General features: G+C 41.4%; 1 protein-coding gene across 1 annotated transcript in view; it reads right to left on the bottom strand.

Moving 5' to 3' along the window:
- The window catches only part of MTTP (microsomal triglyceride transfer protein), a 28,507-nt gene extending 15,791 nt beyond the window's left edge, over nt 1–12,716 (bottom strand). Inside the window, exons 1-7 of the mRNA XM_009511531.2 lie at nt 12,542–12,716; nt 7,749–7,936; nt 7,033–7,176; nt 4,980–5,087; nt 4,127–4,243; nt 2,795–2,934; nt 1,798–1,948 (exon numbers count right to left, since the gene is read on the bottom strand). Coding sequence (XP_009509826.1) covers nt 1,798–1,948; nt 2,795–2,934; nt 4,127–4,243; nt 4,980–5,087; nt 7,033–7,176; nt 7,749–7,936; nt 12,542–12,602 — 909 coding nt within the window. The 5' untranslated portion in view covers nt 12,603–12,716. The remainder of the gene's footprint in view (nt 1–1,797; nt 1,949–2,794; nt 2,935–4,126; nt 4,244–4,979; nt 5,088–7,032; nt 7,177–7,748; nt 7,937–12,541) is intronic.

The following is a 12,716-nucleotide window of genomic DNA, read 5'->3' as shown; positions in this document are numbered from 1 at the left end:
TGGATCTCTCTGCCTCTGACAGAGAGGTCAGACCAGAGCTCTTGTGGGCACGCCAGGAAAACTCAGGCAAAACCAAGAGGTCCCAAACTGAGCAGGAGTTGGTTTTGAATGTCAGTGCCTGACAGATGCTTTATCAGCCTACAAAGGTTGGCTGCACAAGACAGAACAAAAGCACCTCAATTTCAGAAGCGGCAAGCATTCATTCCTGTAGGAACCATGAGCATTAAATCAATGTAAGAACCACAAGCTCTTCTGAAAAAGGCATGCTCAATGATGTCCAAACACAGAAATCTAGGCCTAAAGTTAAATGTGTTGGTCATAACCTCACAGAAGCTAGTGCTGCCATCTGTGAGGCAGGGATAGTAATGGTTATTTCACCAAATTCATAGAGATAGAGATAAGACCTGGTATGATTTAAAAAGGGTTTTGAAAACATAAAACTGTAGGGTGTACCATGTCAATATGGCATTACTGTATACTATGATATATAAGTACCAAATGTTATGTTGCTGCTTTGGATACAGTGTTCTGTTTATAGACCCCATCTTTTCATAGCAGTTACTGTAAAATACAGTGAGACTTCATTCTCATCGTGCCATTAGCTTTATAATGACATAGCTCAGTCCCCAGGCAGTGCTCTGGAATTATACCCTATGCTTGTTATCCTCGTCTGGAAATTACCTCTATAACTATTATGACAAACTCGGTTCCAAGTGACAAATTGGTCAGCACAAACCCCAATGGGCAGAGTCAGGGAAAAAGCACCTGTCCCTGCTCTGTTTAAGACCCCTTGATATTCCCCACTCAGAACTGCTCCAGCACACATGCAGCATCATTTCTGTTTCATTTCCCCCAACATATTTTTTTATGCTCTTTGCAGCTCAACAAGCATTAGACAAGATAAATTATTACAGTGCAATGCTACATCCAAATAACTAGCACAAGTTCCAATATAGAAAGGTATTTGTGCTCATAAGGAGTATATGTGGAAGATTAAAATTAGGTGTGCTAAACAGAAACCTTACCTCGCTTATCAAAAACTGACAGAGAATAATAACGTTTAAATTAATGTTCCTGTTCCCTGCTAAATTCATTCCACAATGGTAATAGCATTAAAACTGTTTGTTAACAATCACTGTAGCAGTTTATATTTAGTTTATGATTAATAGCATCAGTAAAACAAAAGATGATGCATTTACAGTACCAAGTTCTTAGTCTTTAGATGTCTTAAATATAAAAAACCAAGGTAATTTTTTTCCCAGGGGAAAAATGAGAACAGTATTGCACTTGCCAACAATACTAAAGCCTTTTAAATAACAGACTTCCTTCAGAGTCAGACAGCAAGAAGAGGCTAGATATATTACCAAAAAAACATTTAGCCTACTTTTAATTTCTAGGAGCAGTTCAGCTCCTCCATGACAGAATTGTTTATAAACACTGGCCAAACGTCTTAAAAGTAATTTGCCACTGCATTACCCAGAGGAAATAATCTCCTGTCAACTCAAGGTTGGCAAAGATGAGATAAAACAAAACAGTGTTGTCTTTTCTAGTGCCCTTGAGAAATACTGTGCTCAGTCTTTGAAAGAGAGCAAAAAGGTTGGTGGATTTAGAGGTAAATCTTAAAACACCCTTGTGTAGTGGAGCACTGTCGCATCACTGCTGTGCTGCCCACCCCAGGGCCTATTTTATATTGTTATGTTTGACCTCTCCTAAGCGGGCTGCTCGGACATAAACTACTTTCACACTTGTCCTGCTCAGCTAACTGACCTGACATCAAATAAGCCTGTGTTTACTTACTGAGGGACACTTTTTGCATTCGGATTTGACTGGCTCTGCTACTAGTGGCATGGCAACGTAACTGGAGTCCAAGGTCTTGATAATACTGGCAACTTGCTTCCCAGCGATCAGTCCAGGGCCAGCTTGTACTGACTTCAGTTCCAGTCTCTGCCTGTACATTCATACAGTGAAGACACCGTTAGAGCTCAACGATTAGAGCAGAAATGCAGAAATCACAGCAAGAGGAAACAAAAAACCCTCCACAGACCAAAAATATAGAACACAGACTTACTGAAGCCCATTTTAAAATGTTCATAACATGGCAAGTCTATGGCTTTTTTAAGGTAACCAGCATCTGATACCAGCAGAATTACTGAGAGGTATGTGCCATAAAATGCCTAAATAATAGACTTTCTAAAGTATGGATTTATAGCACCTGACAAACAGCCTTCAGTAACCATTCGCATTCTGAAATGTTTCATATATTTGTTCATAAGAAGATCTGGAAATTGAGATTTTGAATGTACATTTTTTTAATATCACAAATCTAAGAAGATGCCTGGATCATTTATTTTGTATGAGTATCTCCAAACTTTCAGTGTTCTGGAGACTGGAGTCTAACACAGATCTAGGTTTCACTGTTTCTGTGCAGCAGATTTTGTTTTCTATATTTCTGAACTTTCACATACTAGAAATGGAGACCCATTTAAAGTATTTCTTAAGAAATGAGAGGACATTGAAATGGAGCACCTACAGAAGTAATGTGTTGCTTAAAATGTTTTGGCCAATTCCAGCAGTTTCCATTTAATTTCTTATGAATGTCATTATTTATTATTTGCAGTATGGTAAAGCCCTTAATCAAAGTTGGACTAGGTACCATACAGATATCAGAGAAACCATAAATCCTTACCTTGAGACTTCAGAGCCTTAGATCTTGATGCTATAAGACATACACATATAACCTGACTTGAACCGCTAGTCCTGCTACTATCAATGACAGTCAAATTGCCCAACTTACTTTGAAATTATTTTCGCACTTGTTTTTCGTCTGGAATTCAGAAGTGAAACATAATTTTCTTCTGCCTTAATGGATTTAATGAAACTGTCTTCCAGCACATAAATTGTGGCAGATGTGGCTTTTGTAGTGACATCTAAAATCTGAAAACGATTAAAAAATAAACCACAAAAAGGGCTGATCAATAAACAACAGAATAGGAGAAGAGGTCACAGTTCCACATCGGGGCAAATCTCATAATGAAATAGAGCCAAATGAGGAAGGTGTATGTGGGTTGACAACATCTCAGGCTAAGCCTACAAACCAGGATCTTCCAGGTTCTCAAGAATTCCTTCTGTAACAAGAAGTCACTCGCTTCTGCACCATGTGTTTCAAATTTAATTCATACCAGAAAAAATAGAGGGGGGAGGATGGGACGAAGTTATGAACAGGCTGTAACTGAGAAAATGCCCCATACTACATTTAGTTAAAAATACACTTTAAATAAGATGAGAGGCTTTTCCAGGGGAATGTTTTCTAATAAAATTGTCATGTTCACAACTAGGAAGAAAGCCAGCTATCTTGCTTGATCTGTTTGTAAACCAGATGAAGCCTTTATGGCAAGTGTGAAAACTGGGAACTCGGTCATAGTGTTAAGGTGGTTTATTAACAGAGCGTGTGCTATCTTTGTACTTCTCTGAGCTGAGAAAGGTCAGTTTCTGATGTGGAGAATCTCAGTGCCTTCAGCACGTGTCCAGCCAGCACTCACCAGTAACCACTTAGAAAGGCATTTACTAGTGGTGAGGAAACACTAAGGGCTTCAGTTGCCTCTACAGCACATCTCCTACACTACACCTGTGCCTTAGGGAAGCCTTTGACCTTCCAGGGTTCCATTCAGGAGTCAGCGTCTTGCCCAGCATGTATTATGTACACTACATGCTCTGACTTAGCAGCTGGGAAAAAGGTTACAATTGTCACTGTGACTTTGACTGTGTATAGTGTTTTCCTCCAAAGAAAAACAAGCCTCACAGTGATTAAAAATTCAGTACAGCCAGGATAAAAGTGATGTAAATCTGCATAGAAACTAAAATATATTACAGAGGAGATTAAAATATAAGGAGAATTGGTGTGTTGCACTTAATGTCAGCTGAGCCAAAGTGGTTTGCACAAGAGGAGAATCTATTCCCTGTTCTCCCCATGGATACTACATATGAAATTTCTACTAGTAATACTACAAAATGTACATGTAGAATTTGCTTTCTGTAATGCAAGGACTTTTGAGAAAACAAGTAACAGGTATTAAGGATATATCTTTAAATAGGCAGAACAGATTTTATTTTGTTAAAGAAATCATACCCGGTTGTGGCTGGTAAATCCTTGTTTTTCTATTTCACAGGAGTCCAGGTCTTTTATTTTAGTCACTTGATCTTGCCGCACATGGTAAGTAGTATTGCATTTGCCAGATATGTCCACCTTGTAAAAAAAAAGAGTTAGATTAAGACAATTGCTTGAATTTATCTTTGGGACCCTGGAACACCTTCCAAAGATGTTGGAATATTTTACATGAGGTGCTTCACTGCTTAGGTTTCTTTACCAGTTTTGAAGGTATCAGTGTTTCTAACTATCTGCTTTGGATAGGCAGGGGAGTTTTTCATTAGATCGCTATGAAGGAAAGTAACAATGTTTGTTTAAACAAAAAAGTTAGGAAACACCTGGCGCTGGCACTATACTTATGAATATGAGTTAAATTCCAGCTTTGCTCATGTGGACAGATGTGAAAATTTCACAGTGTAGCACAGGTTAAAAGGATGCAGCTAAACCACTGCTAACTGTGTGGATGGTCTGATTTAAAATGGCCTAATCCATTGAATTGAGTTTAGGAATCAACCAACTTTAAACATCAGTATAATCTCCTTTATAGTAGCCTGGTTTAAACTGGTATATTACCAAATTCTGCTAAACTGGTAAGAGCATTTTAAATCAGATGGATTTCACCAATTCTTTATGTTAGTTGCAGCAACTTGACTTGTGTCACCAAATATTCAGAAGGCTGTCTTTGCATTCCCAACCTCAAATGTGATCAAAGGGCTGATTTCTGTCACACTTCATTCCTTCTGAAGTCAGTGGGAGCCACAGGTCTACCTCTGAGGGCAGACCAGGCTCTGCCTGTTTCTCTGATGATGATTATCTTGCCAGTAGAACACCGTACCTCACGGGCAGCACCAGAGTGCAGCTGTAGCTGGAAAAGGCTAGCCAGACCTCTCTTAATGTTTTGAGTAAAACCAGGTTCATTTTGATATGAGTAGAAGGTTTTGACCTGCAGGAATAAAAAACAATTATATAACATATCTGGTTAAGTGAGAAAGGAATAGTGAGAATCCCCTTTAGAAAAACTCCCTTTATTTTCTTCTGAGTGGGAAACTGAATTTGAACCTGTTGTCCTTATTTAAGCAAACTCCGGGGTCTGCAGGGCCTGCCAATAACACTACAAACATGTTTCAACCCTTAGCTGTACCTAAATACTCTTTCAGTGCAGCGAGCAACTTTCCTGCCTGTTAATTAGAGAGAATATAGAAGAGAAATGGGAAACTACATGAATTCAAGAGTCACTCATTTTTCTGCATAATCCTCAGATAATCCCTCCCCACATGCACATAATAGCTGTTGTACTTTGATCACAGATTACAAAAACCCGGAATGAATCACAGGTAAATCAGTTAGAATTACTTAAATGACGTGTCAAACACATCATAACCTTTGCACCTCCACTTTGCATTCAAGGTGCTTTAAAAGTGCACTTTTTTCAGGAACTGTAAGTACAATCAGCACGTTATCTTGAGGCAACCCTGGAAAGTGAAATCACTGTGCCAGGGATGAAAGTATCACACCACAGAGAAATCATGAAAGGAGTGTCCAGTTCCTATTACCTGAGAAAAAGCCCAAGTTTTTAATACTGCGTCTCAATCTTAGCATGTGAACTGCTTAATGTACTGGGAACAGATGTATTTTGACTGTGTTCTTCTGATACCTCTGTCCTCATTTAGGGATGTGTACAGCTGGGAGCCAGTGCTGTCCTGTTTCTTTTTATGTTGTGTAAAACTGATGACAAGGCTGAGTCTGAAAGTTACTGAGCAGGTCTGATAGCAGCTGCAATTCAGTAGGCTGAGCTGGTGGCCAGGGTATGTGCCCAGTGCCTATTTACAGCAGAGGGTAAAGATCCTGCCGGGATAGGGTATCACAGCCCTCACTCCACTCTGCAGAAGAGAAAAGGGAGTGTGACCTTCAACCTTCCTCCTTTCTCACTGTCCCTCTGCCCACGTCCCACCTGCCCACTTGCTCAGGCTGCAGAGGGGAGAGCAAGGCTCTTGGTCTAATGCTCCCAGCCACAAGCTCTTGTTAGAGGGTGAAGAAGCGTGGAGAGGAGGCAGGAGCAGCCATGGCTCAAGCCTTGCCGCTCCCTGGCCAGAGCAGTAGGCTGAGCACAAGGGGACAAGTCAGCAACTCCTCAGGGAAAAAAAGGGGGAGATGAATTTACTTGATTCCTTCCTGAGCAAGACTGGGACGCTGAGAGCTATATTTGGACATGGGTGCTCCTGCGGTGGGACAGTGCTTCATTGTTGTCTCAGGGCAAGCTATAAAACCCAGGCACATACCAAGACACACCTGCTCACTGTCCCTACTCTTCTGATTTTTGGAGACAGCTCCCAGTAGAGGAACAACATGAAAGGCTGTTTCAGTATCAAGCTCATTAACTTGGGACCACTGAAACTGTAGGTGACACTGAAGTAAATAAGCAAACCAGAGAGGTGGGAAAAGCAGTCATGCTAAAGTATTTGCTAAGGGTTTAAAGTGATTAACACTGTTCCTCGCAGGCTCGGTGTAATCTCCCTCATGACAAACTGTATCTCCTTTTCTGCCTTCAGACCTTGGATAAAATCCTGGCCTCACTGAAGTCAACAGCACAAATCTTACACAGGAATTGTGCATATATCTACATGTGTGCCCATATATTTATAGTCAATCTGCTGTGTAGTTCTGTATTGTATGGTGTTCTCCACGCACAAGAACCTTGGGATGGAAGGGCTTCTTGTATAGGTAAGTTACAGTCTGTTCTAAACTACTGTATTTCATATAGAAAGATAGAGCATGATGGCATATTAAGAACACTGAGAGGATGGCGAGTTGGTAAATTCTCCAAGCCTGTAAGAAAAGATTTCTCTCAGGTTTCGTCAGGGACTGAATTTTAAAAGATAGCATCTTACTTTTCCCCGGACTAGCTCAAGAACTATGGGCCTCTGTAAAGCTTCCAGATATTCTTTCCCGATGATCTTCTCTGTGTTTTTGCCTTTGAAGATGTTTTTAGCAGCTGGACGTTCATTCACAGTTTCAACTTGAACATCGCTTATCTAGCAAAGTAAAAGCAGAGAAAATTCATGTAGACAGCAATCTAGCATTGGCCTGGGGTAGGCTGGACAGGCTAAATCACATAACACATGTTTTTTATTTCTTTATTTTTGGTTCTGATCATTTATATTCCATGATTACTATGTCTATGTTTTCAAAAGAAACCAGCACTCACCACTGGGGAGATAAGTGGCAGAAAAACTCACCATAAAGCTAAGTACCAAGCCCATTTAGCAAATGTCATGATTTGGAGCTAGAATTGAGGACTTCAGGCAACCTACTGCCCCTCAGGTAGGTTGCACACCAGTTGTTTGAAGCTATAGAACTTGTATGAAGCAATTTCAAAATATAGGAGATATTCTGAAGTTCTGGCTTATGATGTTAGATATATTCTTGTGAAGTCTTATTCTATAGGAATCAGCTTACCAGGGAAGCTGGTTTTAGTTGATGAGACTAGAGAAGAATAAAAGTTTTAGCTCATCTTCTGAAAACAAGTTCTTCAATTTTAGATTAGCGGTTAGATAAATGCAGAAAAGATTGGTCATGTTTTAAGTTGACTGATGGCATTAATTACCGTAATTTTGATTAACTGGTCGTCATCATTGTCAGGACTTCTCCATAAGAGGTTGACATCCACACCAGAAGAAAGCCGGTAGCCTGCACTTTTCTGCAGTGATGCTTTCACCTGATCAACATAAACTTCAGCTGAGTAAGCAAATTTGTATAGCTTGTCATTATTTAAACTTGGTCCAGTAGTGTGCCCTGTTTAGAAAGCAAAAACAAAGTGTTTTAGAATTGACTAACTCACATAGTCTGTCATTTTTCTCTAAAAAACACCTCTAGAAAAATCAAAAAACTAATTGCCAACAAAAGATTTATGGGGCTGATCCTGATACCCTTGATTACAGAGGCTGACCACTGGAGCAGATGGGGGGGTTTGTGATTAAGTTGACACTAATCTCAAATATTTAAGATAAGAATGTCCATAAAAACCTTTTTTCTAGCTCTACACTTAAATAAAAGGAAGTAAAACTCTTTACTTCGGATATCTTAGCATTAGAAATTAATCCAAAATTATTTGCAACTCAAAATACTGTAATTAATCATGCAAATTGTGTGCTTAGCAATTTGAAATGCACTGATTTAATCTGTTAATTCATGTATTTAAGGGATATAAAAGCCAAATTCTAGCATAAATGCAACTTGCATGCCCAACTTATCTTGCCATTTCCACCTGCATTAACAACTAAGACAGGCTGTTCCCTAGGGATTCAGTTGCATTCATGTTAGTGTAAATGAAATCTGTAGTATACAAATGACTTTTATTTTTCCTTATAAAACTACTCATTACCACGTCCTTTCCTATCTTCTCGTTCTCTTCTCTCATGCAGAGCCATGTGGGGAATGCGTGGCACCAGCGTCACAACTCTCTAACCAGACTCAGGCACAACAAGTAAGACTGTGCCCCTAAAATCTGTGGCTAAGGAAAATCAATTTCTTCTTGAATACCCTTTAAATATTTTGTCACGAAGGGTATACATAGTGTCCTTTTTCACGGCTTTCAAGGGCTTCCCTCCTCTGGTGCGAATGGCTACAAAGGTCTCTTCCAGACAAGAAAAACTGATGAAGTCAGTTTGTATAGGGAAGGGAAGGGAGGAGAAGCTGGCTGTGCACAAAGTGCTGTTAAATCTGCAAAGTAAATACCCATACAGTGACCTTAAGTGCTATCTGTATGCAGCACAGCACTAGCCTCTCAGACCTGAATGCAGCACCACTGAATCCATTGGGAATTCCTTCATGGAGTTCAGGAGGTGCAGAGCAGAAACAAAAACTTCACAACAGAGTTAACCTAAGAAAAGCAAAGTGCTGTCCTCAGGGAGATGCATCTCAGTCTTATGACAGTGCAGGGGAAAAGAAAGAAAAGGAACAAAAATATATCAAAAGATCTCAGACAAATTCTTAAGTGTCCTGTAATGTAATCAGTGTGTTCAAAGTCCCTTGCAGAGAATCAACAGCCTATCTTGATTAATGTCATGTCCCTCAGTGTTTTATTTGTCTCTGCTAAATAGATTTCAAATCACTGCATTGGTAAAAAGGAAAACCAAAGTATTTTCTTATTTCACTCTCAGATTTTAAATCCCAGTTAGGTAGGTGCGCAGCATAGTTCCAATACGGCTGTAGGGATATATTCTGCAGTGCTCAAAGAGTCGAAAAAAACCCTGTTTTAAAGGTTTTCCTCACTTCCTTCTCCTGTTCACTCAGATATCATAGCAGTAGGTTAAGGTCAGCTTCAAAGAACCTTTCCCTGAGGAAAATGGCGACCCCACCAAGTGTGGTCTGCAAGTTGCGTAAACTGGCAATCCTACACAGAACTAAACTGATTATGGTTTAGGCCAGCTGGAGATGTGGTGCAGCAAGTTTGGTAATCCAAGCAAGTTTGGGAGCAGCCTGTTTTCATGTAAGAGCTCAAAGCTGTGGGAGGCACAGGGCTCTCTTGGTTTTGCATGTGTTGTGTGTCTGCTTCAAACCAAAGTCACCAAGACATGTACAATGATTCCTTCAGGTTTACTGTGAATTTCCTAGCCAGTTCCCCAACTCCCCTCACTCCTATTAGCTATATTGCCCTTGAGAGCAGAGGGTGCGCAGTGCCTGCCCAGAGATGGCTGCGCCTTTCAGGGACACCCCTGGCTCCTTGCAGTACCTCAGGGCTGGTTGCTTCTCGGTTCGAAATGTCCTTCATTTGCAGCAGGAACAGCGGTGCTAATGATTTAGTATCAGCTGAGATTTTATGAATCTCAGCTCAGAAAGCACCCACTAGGTGCTTTCTAAACACAGAAGGCGACACAGATAAAAGGTGGGGGAAAAGCACGTCCAAGAAAAATGATCTGGATGCTGAGAGACATGTCTTATTAGTTAAGGCGGATGTTTGTGGTTTTGCTCCCTCTTTCTTTTCAGTTAAAAGCACCTTTCACCTATCCTCTTCCTTTCCACAGCTCAACCCATAGACCTTTTTTTCCTTTTGCAAGAGCTCCCTCCCTCTTCCTCTGTTTTAGCATTTGCTCGTCCCTACATACAGACAGACTGCTGCCTCCTGAAGGAAACAGATGAGCAAATGACACAGCAGCTTCTTGCGAGTGTCATGGAAGAGATGAATAATTGCATAGTATTTCTGGGAGCTAGACGGATATTAGGTTCTGAAAGCTTTCTCTATTTCATATGTGGAAAATGCTCCAGGAGCCAAGGCAGAAGATGCCTTTAGTTGCAAGATTGGTGTCACTGATGGAAAAGGGTGAACCAGTGGTGGATCATGATAAGAGAAGCAACAGGGATGAGGCAGTAATGAAGGCAGTCCCAAGGAGTTAGCACTTACCCCAGTGGAAATTGGGAAGCCAAGAGAGACAATTGGATAGTGTGGTCAGTTTGAGAGGCAAGGGGGATATTGGTGGCCGAGGAACAGAGACACAGTATCACTGCCCAGAACCAGTATTCAAAACAGCATAACTAAATTTTCATGCCATCTTTCATGAAGAAAACACTGGTACTATTTAAAAAGGAATATTCTGACACCTTTCTGTTAGCAACTTCTCTTAAACCACCCCGCTACCTTTAGAAGCTCTTTCCTTTGCATTTGCTGGGATCCTTGCTGCCTCTACAGCCGTTGCCTTTTTTCAGCTGATGGCAAATGTCCCACTGACTGAGAAGGGAGGAGAGCTGGACATAAAGACTGCAATCGGCCATGCTCTCTTGGGGTCTGAAGTGCCTGCTTTCAAGGTGGAGTGCATAACGCATAGTTTGACTAGTAATGTTAAGTGTCTGTCATTAAGGGTAACATGCCAAGTCTATAATTAAATCATGATACTGTATAATACAGAAGGTTACACTGCATGAGTAGAGACAGCTGTCAAGTCCTGTGCCTTTTATTAATACATATGGCATGCACAGCATGTGTGTCTCTAACTACTTGCTGGCTCTACCTTCATAAATTATATTTGCCACTGTTTCTGATACCGGATAGCTTTATAAAGCAAACCCCATCCGCTTCTTTGAAAACATTTTTCAAGTGGAACTGCAGTAGGAAACTTTCACAAGTGCTGATCTAGCTGACTTAAAAGAAAAGAATACTCTCAATATTTCCAAAAGGCAGCATGGCCTGGTGGAAAGGTAAAACACTCATGCTAATCCCCGCTTTGTCACTGAAGCACTAAGCGGCCTTTGGGCCAGTAATTTAGCTCTCTGTACAAGAGAGCGATGAGACCTGGTAGAGCTGAAGAGAGGACTAATTAATGAGAAAATGCTTGCTCGGTACCCTGGGGATGCAACATGGCAAGCAAATACTACTTCACATCAGAAAGAGGTCTGCTTAATTGATATTAAGGAGAAGCTGGGAAGAGCAGACACCAGAAATGTGGCACGTTAGTATCTAGCCATAAATTTTACTTAGCAGACTAGTGAAATACACTTAAAGGTAGAGGAACTGCCTGCAAACTTCTCTGCTTTATAACTCCTGCCTAATGGAGTACGCAGGTAGGGAGGAAGGTTGCTGCTCTGTGCTTACACAGATACAGTGTCCTGGATCCCCTGCAGGGAGCAGGAGGAGGCACCCATGAGAGCACCTCTATAACCTTTTTAACAGTCTAACCTAGGATGGTGTGCCCCCCCCCTTCTCCTCATCATGGTGAGGACATACTCATTAAACTAAAAACTAGGTGTCGGCTCATGTTTTAAGGTTGCTGCTCCTCTAAATTTAATGTCCGGTTCTACATGAAGGGCCACTACTAAAGACACCTTTCCTTGCTTCCTACACTGGCACTGCTGGAGTGGGCAGTATCCAGATTTCATACCCTTGACCTTTGTCAGGACACCTGAGTAAAGCCCTGCCCCGGGGCTCATGCAGACATCCAGGTTTTCATGACTTATTGCAGAGTAAGCTCCCCATTAAAGTAATGGGATGCTTGTTACTGACTTCAGTGGTAGCTGAGTCAACTGCTCAGAAGCTGAAACCTGGACAGCCCTGAGCACTTCCTGGCTCTGCTCCACCAGAGCACTTCTGTGTGTTTAACTTCTGAGCATGTGAATAGTCATTTCAAGTCTGTGCCCCACAGCATGTCCTGACTAAGCAAGGTCAAGATCCCCAGTCTCCTGGCTCACACCACTGGCCCTGTGCACCTGAAAACACTGTCTCCTCCATCCCCTCTGATGATATGAATGCTACAAGGACTTAAGCCTTTGGAATTACTAAATGCATTTTGCATTACTCAGTGACGGACAACTGAAGATGATAATTTTTGATGCAAAACAGATCAGTATACACACACTGGTTATGCCTTTGCTGAGCCAAAAGCTGACCCAAGCCCGGTACAGACCTACCTTTAACAGAGGCCGAGTAGGTGGAAATGATGCAAAGGAACAGCACAGTAAGAAGAATCATGCTGGACTCCCCCAACCTCCTGACTGCAGCATGAAGCGTGAGAGCCTCCAAGAAGTGAGCTGCTAAGAGTGGAGAGGCGCTTTCAGAGAGCTGCCAGGTCGGCCACACTGTTTA

The sequence above is a fragment of the Phalacrocorax carbo genome, chromosome 4 (genome assembly GCF_963921805.1).
Source record: "Phalacrocorax carbo chromosome 4, bPhaCar2.1, whole genome shotgun sequence".
In the NCBI taxonomy this organism is placed as follows: domain Eukaryota; kingdom Metazoa; phylum Chordata; class Aves; order Suliformes; family Phalacrocoracidae; genus Phalacrocorax; species Phalacrocorax carbo.
Note: the sequence above shows the minus strand (reverse complement) of the source record. Positions and strands in the feature narration are given on the sequence as shown.